The 20,581-nt window shown below is 42.6% G+C and overlaps 1 protein-coding gene across 1 annotated transcript in view; it reads left to right on the top strand.

Annotated features, from left to right (window-relative positions):
- grinaa (glutamate receptor, ionotropic, N-methyl D-aspartate-associated protein 1a (glutamate binding)) overlaps window positions 1-20,581 on the top strand; it is an 89,783-nt gene that overhangs the window by 46,978 nt on the left and 22,224 nt on the right. Inside the window, exons 2-4 of the mRNA XM_072576424.1 lie at window positions 772-1,138; window positions 6,464-6,579; window positions 15,285-15,485. Of these exons, the coding sequence (XP_072432525.1) occupies window positions 799-1,138; window positions 6,464-6,579; window positions 15,285-15,485 (657 nt within the window). The 5' untranslated portion in view covers window positions 772-798. The remainder of the gene's footprint in view (window positions 1-771; window positions 1,139-6,463; window positions 6,580-15,284; window positions 15,486-20,581) is intronic.

Consider the following 20,581-nt stretch of genomic DNA (forward strand, 5'->3'; position numbering starts at 1 on the left):
TGAACTGCTGTGCTCTTCCAGCACCACTAATCCAGAATCTGGTTTCCAGCATCTGCAGTCATTGTTTTTACCTTTTTGGAAGGTGCTGTCTAAGCAGCCAGTGAACCTGTAAAAACTAGAAGCAGGAGTATGCAATTCAGTCCTCGAGCCAGTTCTGCTTTTTAAGAATTTTGTGAAACTACCAAATCCAGTGAGTATTCTTTTTCAATTGTTCTCCACCATTCATGGACATGGCAAGGCTGCAGAGTTTTGATCTGATCTTATGGTTGTGAGATCACTTAGCATAAACTGCAAGTGACCGACATTACTGTTTTGGCATGCACGTTGTCCAGTTTGGGACTTTTTTGTTTAAAAGCCCAGTTGATATCTCATTTTTATGTCATCCTGCATTCTTCTTTGAACAAATGTTGATCTGGTTTAATTTTATAACTGTAGAGTGGGGATATTATGAACCATGAGGTTGCAGTTGTAGTCTGCTGCTGACTAACTGTAGCACCTTTTGGATACCAGTCTTCAGTTGGTAGGTCTGTTCTAGTTAATGTGGTGATAGTGCTACATGCCCTGATGGAGTGTTTTACATATGAACATAGGACTATCTACAGAAATTGTGCACATGATGGTCATTCTTACCTTTTTGGTATGATGCCTTAACCATCTTTTAAAGTCTGAATTTTATTTTACCTTTTGTGGTCAGTAACTGAGCAGTCTCAAGTCAACAACAATTTACAAGATTTATTTTTAAGGTTTTTCTATTTTTATTTCATTTCCTAGGTCAATAAGGATCTGTTATCATTGATAATGTCGCAGGAGAAGGCATACCTGGTCTCAGGAGATCCACAACAGCCTCCTTATCCACATAACGAGATGTCATACGGAAATGACCATTATCCGCAACAGCCTCCACCATATGGACAGCCTGTTTTCCCGCAAGCTGCGTTTGGGCAGCCCCCTTTTCAACAGGCTGGATTTGGACAGCCAGCTTTTCCGCCAGCTGGTTACGTGCAGCCTCCTTATCCTCAGTCTGCCTATGGACAGCCTGGCTTTCCACAAGGATCATATGGAGAGCCACCACAGGCATTTCCACAAGGAGCATTCCAGCAGCCACCCATGCCTCCACCTCCAATGATGCACTCAAATGGTAAGGAATTTCTTATCTACTTCAAATGTCTTATCCTTATTTTTTAAAATAGGGATTCTTAACAATGAATGGAAATCTTATGTGGTTGTGTGACTTCTGTCTTTTTTTAAAATTCTTTATGTTGGATTAACTGAGAGGAAAGGTGAGGCTGACTGGGAACTTGTTCTGCCATTCCTTAAGATCATTGCTAATCTTCTCCCTCTTATTTCCCCTCACATTTTTATATCCCTTTTAAATAATCAGAAATCTCATGACTTGATCATGATGCCTTGAGGCTGAGGGCATGGCTAAGCAGCTAAAATGAGAAACTACTGACGAATCCCAAAAGTGTTTTTACAATCACAGTAAAAGAAGGAAGTACAGAAACTGGACAGGATGAAAATAGCTCAGGAGGAGGTTACCCTCAAATGTTTTTGAGAAAAAACTTTGGTAGTTGAGGGATGAATTCCTAGAAGTTGCAGAGCCTCCAGTCATCATCCATTAATTCTCCTGGGATTTGAGGTTGGACAATTACAACTGAATACAGAAACTTGGTGACAGCAATAGATATAATTTCAGCAGTATGGAATAATTTAGATTCTGGTGCAAAATTAATCATCATAGAAAGCTGTGGATTGATAAATGACACTCCGGATGGATTTAGCGACAGTATCTAAAGGGTTTAGAAACAGTGAGCAATCCTTGAAAGTAGTAAGATATGTTGATTTTAAAGGTGTTGAGAAGCATATGACATATTTTGGCTTTACAAAGAGTACAGGAGCAAGAATGTTAGGCCAAACCTGCAGTCCGGTTAGGTTTTGGCTGTGATATTGTTCTATTCTGGACAAGACCCTTTTTACCAGAGGTTTTGACATTTATTAAGTTCAGGGATGATTCCTAGTACGGAGGGACGGTGTTATGAGCAAAGGCTTTTATTTTCATTAATGGGATGAAGGTGTCACTGGCTAAGCCAGCATTTATTGCCCAACCCTAATTGTCTGGAGGGCAGTTAAGAATCAGCCATGCTGTTGTGGGTCTGGAATCACATGTAGGCCAGATCAGGTAAGGATGGCAGTTTCCTTCCCTCAGGGAAGTTAGTGACCCAGATGGGGTTTTCCGAAAATTGACAATGGTTATTTAGTGAATTCACATGCCACAATCTGCCATGGCAGATTCAAACCCAGAGTCTAGATTAGAGTGGTGCTGGGAAAGCACAGCAGGTCAGGCAGCATCTGAGGAGCAGGATCTAAAGTCCTCACTTTTTTTATTTTGCTTAGGATTCAAACCCAGGTCCCCAGAATATTACTTGGGTCTCTGGATTAACAGTCCAGTGTTAAGACCACTAGGCCGTCTCTTTCCTGCCCGCACTGTAAACTGATTGGACTCTACTCACTGGAGTTTAGAAGAATGAGAGGTGATCTCGTTGAAAAAGTAGAATTCTTAATGGGTTTGACAGGGTAAATGCTTGAGGATATTGTCCCTCCTGGATGAGTCTAGGACCAGAAGGCATAGTTTCAGAATAAAAGGGATATCAATTTAAGATTTGAGGTGAGGAATTTCTTGAGGGTTGAGTGTAATTGGAGCAAGTTGCCACAGTGCTGTAGAGATGGACCCCAATTGTATATTTAAGGCTGATCAGTAGAAGAGTTATGGGGCAAGGGCAGGAAGGTGGATGTGAAGAGTGTTGAATCAGCCATGATCCTCTTGAGTGGTGGAGCAGGCTTGATGGGCTGAATGCTTAGTTCTGTATCTATTTCTTATGATCTTTTTTATCATGGCGTAGAATGTATGCAGTACCTGAGAATTGTGGAAGTAGATTCACAACTTATTGAAAGGAAGTTTAGTTTTCAAATACTTCAGAAGGTGTCAGCTTGCCTGACTATGGGGGAACAAGGGAATGAAGTGTATTGGATAGCTGTTGTGATGCGATTAGATTAGGATATCTGTCGGCATGGGCAAGTTGGACAGAACTGTATTTTGTGCTGTGCATCTCTGACTGTTATCTGGTCTGGCCTACACCACTCCAGACACTCGTCATCTGAAGTGCCGTGCTAGGCCATTTCATGTAGGTTCAAGATTAAACAAAAAGGGAACTTTTTTTGCTAATATTTGACAAGTGTAGAGAAAAAAATGGAATTTTGAACTTTATTTACCCTGATCTCAAAACAGGTTAAGGAAAATGGGTGAAGTTAGAGGAAAGAAAGCAGGAAATGTTTAATCTGTCTTCCTGACATTGCTGACTCTATTCTTTTCCTGTGCTTACTACTTTTTTCTTTTGCTTCCACACTGAAGAGGTGCAGAGAGGAGGGGCAACTGGCACATATCTATCTCTGGTGTAGTGCCTGAGTCTTGGAGCTAGGCCCAGATCTGGCAGGAGCTGGGCGTACACTGAGGGGTGAATGAGGCTGCCAATCCCTGATCACCCACTGTTTTTGCATGTGTATGTGTGTGCATGCGCATTCATCTGGTAGGTTGGTGATTTGCATTATGATGTATGGGAGATCAACTGCCTTTCCAGGCTGGAGGTAAAGTGGTATGCAGTATGGGGCCGGAGGGGAAAAATTTTATTGGTGTTGGGTGAGTTGATGGGGGACAGTGTCAACTGTCCAGTGTGACACACCAGTGTAAATACTGGCACAGCAACCCTCGCTGGGTCGATACTCTCCCTTGACTTGAATAATAAACTTTAATTTTCTTCAGAGTAAAAATGATTTTGACAGAAACTTCTATACTGTTGAGAACATTATATAAATGAATCAAGAGACCATAAAACATAGAAGTGGAAATTAGGCCATTAAGCCCATTTGAGTCTGCTCTACCATTGTCATGCCTGATAAATTTCTCACCCATGTTAGATTAGATTACTTAGTGTGGAAACAGGCCCTTTGGCCCAACAAGTCCACACCGGCCCTCTGAAGAGCAACCCACTCAGACCCATTCCCCTACATTTACCCTTTACCTAACACTACGGGCAATTTAGCGTGGCCAATTCACCTAACCTGCACATTTTTGGACTGTGGGAGGAAACCGGAGCACCCGGAGGAAACCCACGCAGACATGGGGAAAACGTGCAAACTCCTCACTTGCCTGAGGTGGGAATTGAACCCGGGTCTCTGGTGCTGTGAGGTAGCAGTGCTAGCCACTGTGCCACCCTCACTTTCTCCCTGTGACCCTTGATCTCATTGATACTCTAGAACCTATTTATCTCCGTCTTAAATATCCTTAATGGCCTGACTTCCACAGTCTTCTATGTGGCAATAAATTCCAAAGATTCGCCACACTCTATTATAATAGGCCTTTCCTTTTACTTTAAGGCAGTGCCCTTATGTCCTCGTCTCTCCTACCAATGGGAACATTTTCCCACCATTTACTTCATCCAGGCTATTCAGTATTTTATTTCAATTAGATTCCCCCTCACCCTTCTAAACTCCATCGAGTATAGACTCCGAGTCCTCTGACATTCCTCACATGTTAAGTTTTTTATTCTTGGGACATTTCTTGTAAACCACCTCTGAACATGCACCAAGGCCAGTATGTCCTGAGATATGGGCACAATACACGCTGACCAGATCCTTTGAGTAGATTGGCTGTGTTTTTCCAGCACCACTCTAGTCAGGCAGCATCTGAGGTGCAGGAAAATCGACATTTTGGGCAAGAAAGGCAGTGCTTTTCCAGCACCACTCTGATTTCCAGCATCTACAGTTTTCACTTTTTTTTTAACCCAGATCCTCTTAGAGCCTCAGACGTACGTCCCTGCTTTTGTGTTCAAGTGATCTCAAAATAAATGCCATCATTGCATTTGCCATTCTAAATACTGACTCTACCTGCAAGTTTACCTTGAGAATCCTGGACTTGAACTCTCAAGTCTGTCTGCACATTAGACTTCTGAATTTTCTCCCTACTTAGAAGATAGTCCATGCCTCTATTCTTCCAACCAAAGTGCATGACCTCACTTTCCCACATTGTATTCCATCTGTCACTTCTTTGCCCACTCTCTCCTAACCTGTCCAAATCCTTCTGCAGCCTCCCTGCCACCTCAATGCTATCTGTCCCTCTACTTATCTTTGTATCATCTGCAAACTTGGCCAGAATGACCACCTTCCTCCATCTAGGTCGTTAATGTATAAAGTGAAAAGTTGTGGTCCCAGCACGGAGTCTTGCAGAATACCACTTATCACTGGCTGCCATCCTGAGAAGGACCTTTTTATCCCCACTCTTTGCTTCCTGCCAGTCAGACAAGCTTTAATCCATGCAAGCACCTTGTCTTTGACTCTATGGGTACTTATCTTACTCAGCAACCCCCTGTGCAGCACCTTGTCAAAGGCCTTCTTGAAGTCCAGGTAGATAACATCCATTGGCTGTCTTTCGTCTAACCTGCTTGTTACTTCCACAAAAATTCCTTTGAAACCATGCTGATTTTGCCCTATTTTACATATACCTCCATGTGGTGGCACAGTAGATCAGTAATTAGCACTGCTCCCTCAAGCATCAGGGACTTTGGTTCGATTCCAGCCTCTGGCAACTGTCTGTGTGGAGTTTGCATGTTCTCCCTATGTCTGTGTGGGTTTCCTCCCACAATCTAAACGTGCAGGTTGGAAAAATTTGCCATGCTAAATTGTCCAGTGTTCAGGGGTGTGTAGTTTAGGTGCATTAGTTAGAGGAATGGGTCTGGGTTACTCCTTAGAGGGTTTGTATGGACTTGTTGGCCCAAAGAGCCTGTTTCCTGTCAGCAGTCTCTGATTCTCAATGGATTCCAAGATCTTACCCACAACTGACCTCAGGCTAATTGGTCTTTAATGTTCTGACTTTTGTCTTGTTCCGTCTTTTAAACAGGGGTGTCCCGTTAGCTATTTTCCGGTCCTCTGGCTCTTCCTGATTCTAGCGATTCCTAAAAGATCACCACTAATGCCTCCACTGTCTCTTCAGCTATCTTCCTTAGAAATCTGGGGTGCAGTCCGTCTGGTACAGGCGACTTAGCCACCTTTTTTTTTTAGGCCATTCATTTTTCCTAGCATCTCCTTGGTGATGGCCACCATTCTCAGCTCTGCTCCCTGTTGTGCCTTGAATTTTTGCATCAGTCCTCATGGTGGAAGACATGAGTAATATGCCAGAGTATGAGAGGATGTATGTATGGAGAAAACACAGCAAGATTAGTATTAGTTAAAAGTGCAAATGTATTTGTTAATCTGCTTGAATAACTATAATCCCACTTTCTGGCCACTTGTGTAGTGTTACTTGCATTGTTTATGATCATTGTGCTGTTTGAAGGCATTATGGTTCAGAAAATTATGGATCTCCTTGTCGAGGCATGCCATCTGGTGGTAAATACTTTCTGCTTTATTATAGTTGGCTTGGGAAGCCCTGGTTATCACGATGATGTCCCACCATCTTATTATGATAATGAGGAGTTCACTGCGGCAAACTTTGAAGACAAGAATATCCGCAGAGCATTTATTAGAAAGGTATGACTGTGTGCGAAGTAATTGGAAGGAACATGTTGAAACATGAAAATAATTGTAATACTCTTTCACTATGCAAGGTGGTACAGGGATATTAGTAAAACAAGCTAATGGTTTGGGGATATGGGATCAAATCCTCCCAGAGTAACTACTGAAATGTTAAATTTGGTTTGTATTTTTCATTCACTTTCTCGATTGTTCTTTTGCCATTCAACTTTTAATTGGTGTACTCTGGTTCTTGATCTTGTTAATGGGAAGAAGTTTTCTGTGTGTTGTATCCGGAAGCCTCAGCTTTTTGAACACAACTTGTATCAAATTTTCTCTTGAGTACCTCTTTTCCATAAAGAATGGCTCTACCTTTTCCAATCTATGCACATAACTAAAGTTGCTCCTCTTGGACCATTCTTTTGTGTGTTGTCTCTACATCGATTAATGTCTTCCTATTCCTAAAATGTAATATTTGGAACTGGACATACGCTTGTTGAGGCAAAGATAGTAATATTTTGTAGAGGTTTATCATTTCGTTCATTCGTCCTTCCAACCACCACCTAGGAAATCATGGATCCCAAATGCATGAATCAATCTTTATACAGAGGAACTTCGATTATCTGGCATTCACTTACCTGAATTTCAGACTATCCGAACAAAATTGCAAGGTCACAGTGCTTTGCTAAACTGTTACCTGGCATTCGATTATCTGAACAAAATACAACTCCACCTGTGTCATTTCAAATAATCAAGGTTCCTCTGTATTGCATTTTCTTGTTCTCCCTCTAAAAGTAATCCACAATTCCAGAAGAGTGTTGCAGATGCAGAGTTAAGAGTCCTACAGCATGGAGACAGGCCCTTTGGCCGAAACTGGTCCATGCTGACCAAAATATCCAGCACTTGGCCCATATCCTTCTAAACCTTTCTTATTCATAAATTCCCTACAGTATGGAAACAGGCCATTTGGCCCAAGTCCACACCGACCCTCTAAAGAGTAACACAACCAGACCCATTCCCCTATCCCCATATTTACCCCTGACTAACACTATGGGCAATTTATCATAGCCAGTTCATCTGACCTGCACATCTTTGGATTGTGGGAGGAAACTGGAGCACCCAGAGGAAACCCATGCAGACACTGGGAGAATGTGCGAACGCCACATAATTGCTTGAGGCAGGAATCGAACCTGGGTGCCTGGTGTTGTGAGGCAGCAGTGCTAGCTACTGTGCCACATTTAAATGCTTTTTATATGTTGTTGTACCCACCTCAAGCACTCCGGTTGGCTGCTCATTCCATATGCACACCACCCTCTTTCAAAAAAAAATGTCCCTCCTGTTCCCTTTTTTATTCTTTCCCCTGTAACCTTAATGTGATATCTGCCAGTCCTTGTTTCCCCAGTCTTGGCAAGATCAACCCCCCCAATTCTCCTACGCTCTAAAGAAACCTGTCCTAGCTTATCCAACCTCTCCCAGTAACTCTGACCCTTGGAGTTCTAGCAACATGCTTCTAAATTTCTTCTGCACACTCTTTCCATGTTAATAACATCCTTCCTATAGCACGTTGACCAGAACTGAACACTATACACTCGAGTCCAGCCTCACCAATATCCTGTACAACTGAAATATACCTTCCCAACTTCTATGCTCAGTGCCCTGACGGAAGAAGGCCGATATGCCAAAAGCTGTCTTCACTGCCATGTGACTCCTTGTCACAGCCTTACTTGTAACTCCACTTTCAGAACTGTGAACCTGAATTCCTAGATCCTCTGTTCCACTATACTATTTTAAGGCCTGACCATTCAGCATAAAACTCTACCTTGATTTGAATTTCCAAAATGCAAGACCTCACACACTTATTTATAATAACCTTCATTTGCCATTTCTCTGTCCACTTTCCCAGCTGATCAAGGTCCTGCTGCAATCTCTGATAACCTTCCTTGCTGTCCACTTTGCTGCCTATTTTAGTGTCATCTGAAAACTTACTAATCATACCTTGTACATTCTCATTCAAATAATTTGGTATAGATAACAAACCGCAATGGGCCCAGTACTGATCCCTGAGGCACTCCACTAGTCATAGGCCTTCAGTCCGACAAGCATTATTACCCTCTGTTTCCTATCATCAAGCCAATTGTGTATCCAATTTGCCAGCTTCCCCTGGATTTCATGCGATCTAAACTACCAAAGCAGCCTACCATGTGGAACGTTATCAAAGGTCTTACTGAAATCCATATAGACCACGTCTACTGCCCCTTCCACGTTGCTTCATCAAGGAACTGTTTACAAATTTGTGAGGCGATGTCCCAGCCACAATGCTATCCTGACTACTAACCAAACCTCCTATTTGCAAATGCATGTATATGTTATCCCTCCATCTTAAGTAACTTACCACAGATGTAAGCTTACTGGTCCATTGTTCCCAGTTTCTCTTTGCAGCCCTCCTTGAATAAGGGCACAACATTCGCTACCCTCCAGTCAACTGGGACTTCACCTGTGGCTAATGATGCAAATATATCAGCCAGGCCCCTGAAATTTCTTCTCTAGCCTCTTGCAGGGTTCTGGGATATATCTGGTCAGAACCAGGAGACTTATCCACCTTTTTTGTACATCCATCACCACCTCCACTGCGAACTGGACTGTCAGAAAGATATCACCACTAATTTCTCCAAGTTCCTAAGTAGTCTTTGCTTTCTCCACAGGATAAATATTCAAGGACCCCTCCTATGTCCTGCAGTTCTGCGCACACATGTCCACTTTGGTCCCTGAGGGGTCCTGTTCTCTCCTTATTTTTCCGTAACCTCTTTTTTTGGATTTATCCTAATCTTCTCAACCAAAACTATCTCGTGTCCCTTTTATCACCCTCCTATAAATTGTATCCCCTGTATACCTCCAAGGATTCCCTTGATCCCAGCTGATGCTGCCTCCTTTCTGGTCAAAGCCTCCATATTGCTGGTCTTCCTGGGTTCTGTACTTTTGCCAACCTTGCCCTTCAGCAAGTGGGAGGCCTTTAAAACCGAAATAACTAGAGTTAAGGCCTGTATGTTCCTGAGGTTGGAGGTCCCTTTTGCCTGCAAACTACTCCAGTCAATGCCTGCGAGCTCCTGGCTAATACCTTGCCAAAATTTAGAACTTGAACCTGTGGAGCAGTTTTTGTCCCCCTCCATAACTATTTTAAAATTTCGTAGAACTAGAGTCACTGGTCCTGAAGTGCTCCCCACCGTCACCTGTCCTGCCCTACTCCCCAAGATTGGGTCGAGTTTTGCCCCTTCCTGAATAGGACTCTGTATACAGCTTGATTAAGCTTTCCTGAACTCAGTTAAATTCCACCCCATCTAAGCCCTTAACACTCTGACAGTCTGTTAGGAAAATTTAAAATCCCCTACTATGACAACCCAATTGCTCCTGCAAGTCTCCCCAACTCCCTGCATGTTTGTGCCTTTAATTCCTGTTGACTATTTGGGGGCCTAGAGTGCAATCCCAATAATATCACCATCCCTTTGTTTCCTAGCTGCATGCAGGAAGCCTCACTGGATGATCCTTCAGTTTTTTTATCTGATTGCTACGGAGATACTCACTCACTCACTCATGTTAATCAAAAATGCAATCTCTGGCGCCCCCCCCCCCCCCCCCCCCCAACCGTGTCCTACCTAAAGCACTTGTACCTGGCACCTTTAAACTGCCAGTCCCGTCCTTCTTCTCTTTGTCATGACACAAACACGGCTATAATATCGCAGTCCCATTTACATATCCATGCCCTGAGTTCATCAGCTTTACCCATCAGCCCTCTTGCATTGTAATGGATGCATTTTAATCCAAAAACCATTCCACACTGTGTTCCTCAACTTATTTCTGATTACTGTATCTCTTTCCAGCCTCGCACTTGCCTCCCTGCTGTTGAGGATCCCATCTCTCTTTTTTCCCCCCCCACCCCCCGCACCAATCTAATTGTTGTGAACAGTTGTGCTTGAATAAAGTTTTGGGTCTCAAGGGTGGCGAATCATTCTAAAGTGAAACCATATTCATGTTTCTTATATTGCCATGGTGTGAGCTTTGGAAGGGGAGGGTCTTAAGGTATCCCTGAAAACTTGACCTGTTTTAATCTGCAGAGAGGAATAGCAGTGAGGCCAAACAGATCTATGGTTCATCATCCTGGAATGCAGGTGGAACTCATACTTCATACTCTGATTACAAATTTGAGAAGTTGAAACCAAATGGGAAGATTTCTCTAGAGAGAGACGTCTGGGGGAAATTTCTCACTGAATTCTGGAGTTAATAGTTTCTCAACTGAAAAAAAAATTGAATCCTTGGCAACCCAATCCCCTTTTGACTGGTTCTTGAACTGAATATAAGCAGTACTATGTTTTGGCTGTGCTAAAGATGAAAACAAAAGGGTTTGTTTTCTGGCTTGACTTGCAAATTGTTAACAAAAGATAGTCAGTGGTGCTTTTAGTCTTTTGATAAGTCTTTATGAAAACTAGGCATCCTTTTTTGGGTATTGATTGGAGTTTAGATTGGCAACTTGTAGAGTCAAATGGACAGCACGGAAACAGACCCTTTTTTGGTCCAACTCTTCCATGCTGACCAGCTATCCCAACCTAATCTAGTCCCATTTGCCAGGACTTGGCCCATATCCCTCCAAACTCTTCCTATTCATATGCCCATCCAGATGCCTTTTTTAATGTTGCAATTGTACCAGCCTCCTCCACTTCCTCTGGCAGCTCATTCCATACACGCACCACTTTGTGTGGAAAATGTTATCCCTTGGGTCCCTTTTATATCTCCCCTCACCCTAAACTTATGCCCTTTAGTTCTGGACACTCCCACCCCAGGGAAAATACCTTGTCTATTTATCTGATCCATGCCCCTCTTTTTTTTTTATAAACCTGAGGTTACACCTCAGCATTCAGTGCTCCAGGGAAAACAGTCTTAGCCTATTCAGCCTCTCCCAATAGCTAATCTGCCAACCCTGGCAACATCCTTGTAAGTCTTTTCTGAACCCTTTCATGTTTCACTGCATCTTTCTGATAGGAAGGAGACCAGACTTGCACACAATATTCCAACACTGGCCTAACTAATGTCCTGTACAGCTGCAACATGACCTCCCAACTCCTATACGCTATGCTCTGACCAATAAAGGAAAGCATACCAAAAGCCACCTTCATTGTCCTATCTACCTCTGACTCCGCTTTCAAGGAGCTGCACTCCAAGGCCCTTGTTCAGCAACAGTCCCCAGGACCTTAGCAGGACTTATACACTTAATGGTAAGATTAGCTTTCCCAAAATGCAGCACCTCACATTTATTTGAATTAAACTCCATCTGCCACTCCTCAATCCATTGGCTTGTCTGATCAAGATACTGTTGTAATCTGAGGTAACTTCCTTCATTGTTCACTACACCTCCAATTTTGGTGTCATCTGCAAACTTACTTACTATATGTCCTATGCTCATATTGAAGTCATTTATATAAATGGTGAAAAATAGTGGACCTGTAAATCTGGACCCTGGGAGGGGCCCCTCTGTTCTGCAATCGGTCAAATAAGCAATAGCAGCTCAGTCTGATTTCAGCAATGTATTATGACACCAGGCATAGGTTCTCCAGCAGGTCAGGCAGCATCAAAGGAACAGGAGAATTGATGTTTTGGGCATAAGCCCTTCAGGACTGAGGAGGGTGTGCCAAGCAGGCTGGCACATCCTCCTCATTCCTGAAGGGCTTATACCCGAAAAGTTGATTCTCCCGTTCCTTTGCCTGACCTGCTGCGCTTTTCCAGCAACACATTTTTAAGCTCTGATCTCCTGCATCTGCAGTCCTCACTTTCTCCCATAAGTTATCCAGCAACATGAGTTAAGCACCTTTGTGTACTCTGGAAAAGTTGCTGCCTTAGCTTAAAACACAAGCAACTTTTATAGGTCTCTTAGCAAACAGAACAGCCTTAATTGCAAAATTTAATCAAATGAAATGACAATTAGATATAAAATTAAGCCAGTGATATTTGCTGGGAACTGACTTGTTTTGCATGTCTTTATATCCAGGACACCTGGTTTCCAAGGTCACTTTCGGATACTTTAATAATGTCATATCTATCTTAGTTAACTAAGTTCAGATTTTAGATCCTCACACCCAGCACTGATCCTTGTGGCACTCCACTGGTCACAGGCCTCCAAGCTCTGAAAAGCAACCTTCCACCACCCCCTCTTCTACCTTCGAGCCAGTTCTCTATCCAAATGGCTAGTTCTCACTGTATTCCATGAGATCTAACCTTGCTAACCATTATACCAAGGGGAACCTTGTCAAACTCCTTACTGTTCATGAGACATGATTTCCCACGCACAAAGCCATATTGACAAACCCTAATCAGTCCCTGTCTTTCCAAATATGCGTAAATCATGTCGTTCAGGATTCCCTCCAACAACTTCCCTACCACCGACGTCAGGCTAGAGTTCCCTGGCTTCTCCTTATCACCTTTCCTAATTAATGGTGCCACATTAGCCAACCTTCAGTCTTCTGGCACCTCACCTGTGACTATTGATGATATAAATATCTCGGCAAGAGGTCCAACTCCTCTAGCTTCCCACTGAGTTCTAGGGTACACCTGATCAGGTCCTGGGGATTTCTCCTTTCATGCATTTCAAGACATCCAGCATTTCCTCCTCTGTAATGTGGACTTTTTTCAAGATGTCACCATCTATTTCCCTACATTCTATATCTTCCTTATCCTTATCGACAGTACACAGATGCAAAATACTTAGTATCTTCTGCCATCTCCTGTGACTCCACACAAATGTCACCTTGCTGATTGTTGAGGGACTCTAATTTCTCCCTACCTTTTTGTCCTTAATGTATTTGTAAGATCCCTTTGGATTCTCCTTAACCTTATTTGCCAGAGCTATCTTGTAACCCCTTTTTTGCCCTCCTGATTTTCCCTCTAAAGTATACTCTTTCTGCCTTATACTGTAAGGATTCACTTGATCTCTCCTGTCTATACCCGACATATACGCCTTACTGTTAACTAAACCTTGTACTCTTAACCCTCAATTTCTCTAATCATCCAATGTTCCCTACACCCACGAGCCTTTCCTTTCACCTTAAAAATGTAGATTGTATCTAAGAGCCAGCATCTGCAGTCTCTTGAGTCTGTCTCTGTCTCTGTGATTTGGTGTGGGAGTGTGTCTCAACCATGATGACTCTGTTGTACTTTTGTGTTCTGAACTGGTGAGCATGGTTTAATGGGATCTGGGAACCTGTCAGGGATCAATGGGTTTGATTGTATATTTTGAGCTGTACATTCTTGTGCAGAACTTGATAGAACATAAAGTACAGCACAGAACAGGCCCTTTGGCCCATAATGTTGTGCTGAGGTTTAATTCTAATGTAAAATATAATAACTTAACCTACGCACCCCTCAACTCACTGCTATTTATGTGCATGTCCAGCAGTCGCTTAAATGTCCCCAATGACTCTGCTTCCACCACCACTGCAGGCAGCGCATTCCATGCATTCACCACTCTCTCTGCGTAAAGAACCTACCTCTGACGTCTCCTCTATACCTTTCTCCAAATATCTTCAATCTTAAAAGATTGTTGTAATGTTTTTCTCTATCTCTTGCCCAACCAAATTCACTGGCAGAGGAAACTAATGCAAGTCTAATACTTGATGAAGCTTCAACATTTTGTGACAAATAGAATATTATAGGAAATGCTGCTGTTAAATGTTGAATTATTTTAACATGATGAAAGGGAGAATGTTTGCTGTTATTTGACAGCTTGCATGATCACTTTCTTTAGGCTAGTTATACAATTCTGTTGGAGTGGGTTTTGAGGATCCCATACTAGTTTAGTTTGTAATGCTGTATTTTGTATTGGGATTTGAATACAAATTGCCATGAACATTGTGAACCCACTTAACAGCAGGGTCATAGCTAACTTGAAGGGTTTGGCCATTTAGAGATGGTAGTTGTGTTCCAGAGGTAGATGCTACAGATTGTGGGTCACTACAGGGGAGGTTGGCAGTCACTGAGGATACAGCAACAAAGATGGCTGTTTAAATGCTTCCCTGCCATCATGGTCAGCATTGCATTTGAAACCTTTTATCAGGTCCATGATGATCTGATATGTCTCCAGAAACTCCACGCAATAACAAGTCTGTGACATAAGATCACTAGAGTCATACAGCACAGAAACAGACCCTTCAGTCTAACTTGTCCATGCTGATTAAATATTCTAACTTAATTTAATCCCATTTATCAGCATTTGGCCCATATCCCCCTCAACTCTTCCAATTCATGTAAAGATCTGGATGGATAGGTGTTGTAATTGTCCCCATCGCCTCCCCTACTTCTGGCAGCTTGTTCCATACATGCACCACCTTGTGTGTGGGGAAACAAAATTACTCCTCGGGTCCTTTTTAAATCTTGTCATTTTCTGCCCAGAACACTTAGCTTCAGCTGTAGTGTTTGCCTCTTGCTGTGCAATCACCGCATATTGATTGTGGAGGTGCAGATGTATATTGGGAGACCCACACAATGCTTGCCAAGTTGCCATGCTGCTGCAATATTCATCTTGGTTTGCTGCTAGGAATGGGGTTGAGAAAGATCCACCCTTGTATTTCCTGTCAAATGGTGATATGACTGGACTTTGGGCATTTGCTGATTTTACATACTCTTTATCTCTTTCCTGATAAATGTGCAAGATTGATAACTTATTTTTTTCCACCCATTTGCAGGTCTACATGGTTTTGACTGTTCAGCTACTGGTGACTTTTGTTTTTGTGTGCGTCTGTACCTTTGTTGCTGATGCTAAGAGGTTTGTGAGACGTACTCCTTGGATCTACTATGCCTCCTATGGTGTATTCTTTGTTACACTTATTGCTCTCAGTTGTTGTGGACAAATCAGACGGAAGCACCCATGGAATCTCATTGCTCTGGTAAGTAGTGTGATTAACATTCTCCTTCTGCTCTGGTTTGTGAGACTGGTAACCATAGGGCTTTGGAGGGGGGAAGAAGGGATGATGAAAGGATCAAATATTGAATTGATTCTGATGTGAATTTTTAATTTGGCCATTTTGAAGCACAATGTTTTCCTTCCTATCACCTTATTGTTTTCGCTAACTACATGTTTTCTTCCATTAATTTAGAACCATGGGAAAATAAGACTTGGAATAGGCCAATCAACACATTGAGCCTGCTCTGCTATTTGGCATGATCATGGCTGATCTTCTATCTCACCATTGTACTCTGCTGTCTCCCCATATCCCTTGACACTTTTTTTTTTTTCTGTGGTGTAGAAGAGGGCCGCACAGGAACAGGCCCTTTGGCCTGTCACATGTGTCAACCATAATACCATTCTAAACTAATCCCATGTGCCTGCAGATGGTGCATATTCCAGCCTGTTCATGTCTGTCTAAATGCCTCTTCATAATTGCTATCATCTGTCGTCTTCTACCTTTCCTAGCAGCACTGACAACCCTTTTTTAAAATATTTTCTTCACACATCTTAAGTTTTCATCTCCCTCTCTTTTTCTTTCTCTCTCCCTCTCTCTTATTTGACATTTCCACCCTGTTCATGCTCCTCATAATTTTATATACCTCCTGCCCCTCAGTTCCCAATGCTCTTGCAAACAATCCAAGTTTGTCCAATCTCTCCTAACTCGTACTCTAATCCAGGCAACATCCCAGTAAACTTTTTTTTTGCACCATCTCCAAAGCCTCCATTTCCTTCCCACATTGTGGTCACCAGAATGGACACAATACTCATGTTTCAAACAAGGCCTAACTGAAGTTTTTTTAAATGTACAGCAATAATATGACTTGACAACTTCTATATTTTTTAAAAAAAAAACAAGAACTGCCAGTGTTGTAAATCAGAAACAAATATAGAAATGGCTGAAGAGCCTCAACAGGTCTGGCAGCATCTGTTGAGAGAAGTCAGTTAGTTCGGGTCGAGTGAACCTTCCTCATCTCCACAGATGTTGCCATGACTGCTGAACTTTTCCAGCAGTTTCTGTATTTGTTGCCAACTTTTCATTTTTGATACTATGACGAAATTAGACATTGATTTGGAGGTGTGGTGTTGGATTGGGGTGTACAAAGTGAAAAATCACAACACCAGGTTATAGTCCAACAGGTTTAAGTGGAAAGTTGTCTTTCCTACCTTATCCACTTTTTCAGGGAGCTATAGACTTGTACCCAAAGATCCCCCTATGTCAATACTCCTAAGGGTCCTGCCATTTACTGCACGTTTTTCTCTTGCATTTGACCTCCCAAAATGCACCACCTTACACTTGGACTAATTTGGCTGGAGTGGGTTCAGAAGACATTTACCAGGATGTTGCTGGGTTTGGAAGGTTTGAATTATAGAGAGGCTGGGAGTTTTGTTTCACTGGAGTGTAGGATGTTGTGAGATGACCTTAAGTTTTATAAAATAATGAGAGATTTGGATAGAGCTGATGTTAACTGACTTTTCCCTAAAATGGGGAATTTCAAGACTAGGGGCACATGTTTAGGGTGAGAGGAGAGAGATTTTAAAGACTAAGGCAATTTTTTTAAACAGGCTGGTTTGCATGTGGAATGAACTCTCCGAGGAAGTGGTGAATGTGGGTATAATTACAACATAGAACATTACAGTGCAGTACAGGCCCATCAGCCTTCTGTTGTGCTGACCTGTGGAACCAATCTGAAGCATAGCTATCCTACACTATTCCATTTTCATCCATATGTTTATCCAATGATCATTTAAGTGCCCTTAAATTTGGTGAGTCTACTACTGTTGCAGGCAGGGTGTTCCATGCCCCTACTACTGAGTAAAGGAAACTACCTCTGATTATCCTACAGCTAACACCCCTCAATTTAAATCTGTCCCTTTTGTGCTGGCTATCACCATCCGAGGAAGAAGGCGCTCACTGTCCACCATATCTAATCCTCTGATCGTCTTGTATGTCTCAAGTAACCTCCACTTTCTTCTCTGTAACACAAAGAGCCTCCAGTCCCTCAGTCTTTCCTCAATACCTTCCTTCCATACTAGGCAATATTCTGGTGAATCTCTGCACTTTTTTTCCCAGTGTTTCCAAGTCCTTCCAGTAATGTGGCGACCAGAACTGTATGCAATACTCCCAAGTGCAGCCACACCAGAGTTTGGTACAGCTGCAACATGACCTCGTGGCTCTGAAACTCAATCCATCTACCAATAAAAGCAAACTTACCGTATTCCTTCTTAACAACCTTTTATGAACTTGATGGCAACCTTCAGGGACTTAGATGTGGACCCTGAGACCTCTCTGCTCACTTACACTGCCAAGAATGATACAGTTAGCCCAGTACTCTTTATTCCTGTTGCTCCTTCCAAAGTGAATCACCTCACTCTTCCACATTAAATTCCATTTGCCACCTCTCAGCCCAGCTCTGCAGCTTATCCTATGTCCCTCTGTAATCTGCAGCATCCTTCGGCACTACCCACAACTCTAACGACCTTAGTGTCATCTGCAAATTTACTAACCCATCCTTCTACGCCCTCATCCAGGTCATATTATAAAAATGACAAACAGCAGTGTCCCCAAGACAGATCCTTGCAGTACCTACTTGCAACTGAACTCCAGTATGAGGATTTCCCATCAAACGCCAACTTCTGTCATCCTACAGCTAACCAGTGTCTGATCCAAACTGCTGAATCACCCTCTATCCCATGCTTCTATTTTCTGCAATAGCCTACCGTGGGGAAGCTTATCAAATGCTTTACTGAAATCCATATACACCACATCGCTGGCTTTGCCCTCATCCACCTGTTTGATCACCTTCTCAAAGAACTCTAGGTTTGTGAGGCACAACTTGCCCTTCACAAAACTGTGTTGACTATGCCTGATCAACTTAATCTTATCTCTAGATGATAAATCCTATCTTTTATAACCTTTCCAGCATTTTTTCCCCCAAACAAAATAAGGCTCGCTGGTCTATAATTATCAGGGTTCTTTGTACTCCCCTTCTTGTACAAATTAGCCATTTAAAAGACATTTTGGATAGATACGTGAATATAGAAGGTTTGGAGAGTTATGGGCAGGAGCAGGCATGTAGGACTGGTTTATTTTGGGATTATATTCTGTATGGACTAGCTGGATCAAAGGATCTGTTTCTGTGCTATATGACCCTTTATCCTGCTGTATCCTTTAATAACCTGCCTCAGTATTCACAACTCTTAGCAGTGTTTTAATCCAAATCATCTGTCAGAATCATCCAGCACTGATCCTTGTGGAACACCATTGGCCTCTGACCTCCTCCAGCCAGAAAAACACCTTTCAACAAACACTCTCTACTGCTATGACCAAGTCCATTTTGTATCCAGTTTATCCATTCACTGTGGATCCCACGTGACTTGGTGTTTTTTCTTTGGACCAGCTGACCATTGGGGACCTTGTCAAGTGTTTTAGTAATATCCCTGTAGACCACACCCAGTGCCCTTCCTTCAATGATCTTGTCACTTCCTCAAAAAACTCCAGTTCGAAATAAAACATTCCCTGCTGAAAGTCACACTGACAATCCCTAAAGTCTATTTTCCAAGTGTGAGGAAATCCTGTCCTGAAGAATCTTCTCCAATTTTCTGGCATATAATTTCCTGGATTCTTACTGTCATTGTTAAATAAAGGAAAAAAGGATTCTTCTCCGGTCTTCTGGGACCTAAGTTGTGACTAAAGAGGATCCAAAGATATCTGAAGGCCCTAGCGGTCTCTCCTTTTTTTTTCCTCTTTCAGTGCATTGGGCTCTGGGTACCTATCTCCTTTTTAATGTTTTTCAAGGTACTCTATCAACATGTGTTAGAATATCAATATACTCCTCCCTAATCTTCAATGTCTTTTTCCTTATTGAATGCTGATGTGAAGTACTTGTAAGGACCTCATCTAATTCCTCTGGTTCCATATATAGGGCCCAACAAGTTCACATCGACCCGCCGAAGCGCACCCACCCAGACCCATTCCCCTACATTTACCCTTTACCTAACACTATGGGCAATTTAGCGTGGCCAATTCACCTAACCTGCACATTTTTGGACTGTGGGAGGAAACCGGAGCACCCGGAGGAAACCCACGCAGACACGGGGAGAATGTGCAAACTCCACGCAGTCAGTCACCTGGGGTGGGAATTGAACCCGGGTCTCTGGCACTGTGAGGCAGCAGTGCTAACCACTGTGCCACCCATGTTAATTGCTTGCTGTACTTCATCTTTAGTGTCAGGTATGCAAGAACACCCACATCAGTTTGTATGTCATGCTTTGTTCATCTATTGCGATTTAAATAATACCCTGCCATCCTATTTTTACTTAGTAGATAATTATGATATTGTCCACTCTGTACTACATCTGTGCTCACTCACTTAACCTATCCAAATTGCCCTCAACACTCTGAATCCTCTGTCTTTCTCACAATTTGCACTCCTACCTAATGTTCTGTTGCCAGCAGTCTTGGAAATGTTACATATGTCAACAATTTGGATGAGGAAAATTACAAGTTATGAATAGCAGGGGCTCAAGGAGTGATCCCTGCTGAGCTCTACCTATTGTTATCTTCCTATCCAAGAATAATCCTTAACTTAAATAGAATCCCTATAGTGTGGAAGCAGGCCATTCGGCCTGTTGAGTTCACACTGACCTTCTGCAAAGCGTTCCATCAAGACATTTCCTGTACCTGTGGTTCTTTGGCTTTTTATAAGGGGGGAGAGAGACTTAAAAAAAAAAGGGTCCAGAGGGACAATGTTTTCGGACAGGGTGGTAGATATTTGGGAAAAACTCCCAGAGATGGTGATGGAAGTGAGTACAATTTTTTTGAAATTTAAGAAACCTTTCGATAGGTTGAGCTTGGCGTAGGAGTGGAGGGATGTAGATGAAATGGAGGCAAATGGCTCTAGTTTAATTGTGAAAACTGGATGGCAGGGACAGGTTGGACTAAAGGATACTTTTCCATGCTGCAGATCTGACTCTGTTACTTTTGCAGTCTGTCTAATGCCACACAGCAGCTGTGCCCCTCCAATGCCAGAGACT

This window comes from Chiloscyllium punctatum, chromosome 8 (genome assembly GCF_047496795.1).
Source record: "Chiloscyllium punctatum isolate Juve2018m chromosome 8, sChiPun1.3, whole genome shotgun sequence".
Lineage (NCBI taxonomy): Eukaryota > Metazoa > Chordata > Chondrichthyes > Orectolobiformes > Hemiscylliidae > Chiloscyllium > Chiloscyllium punctatum.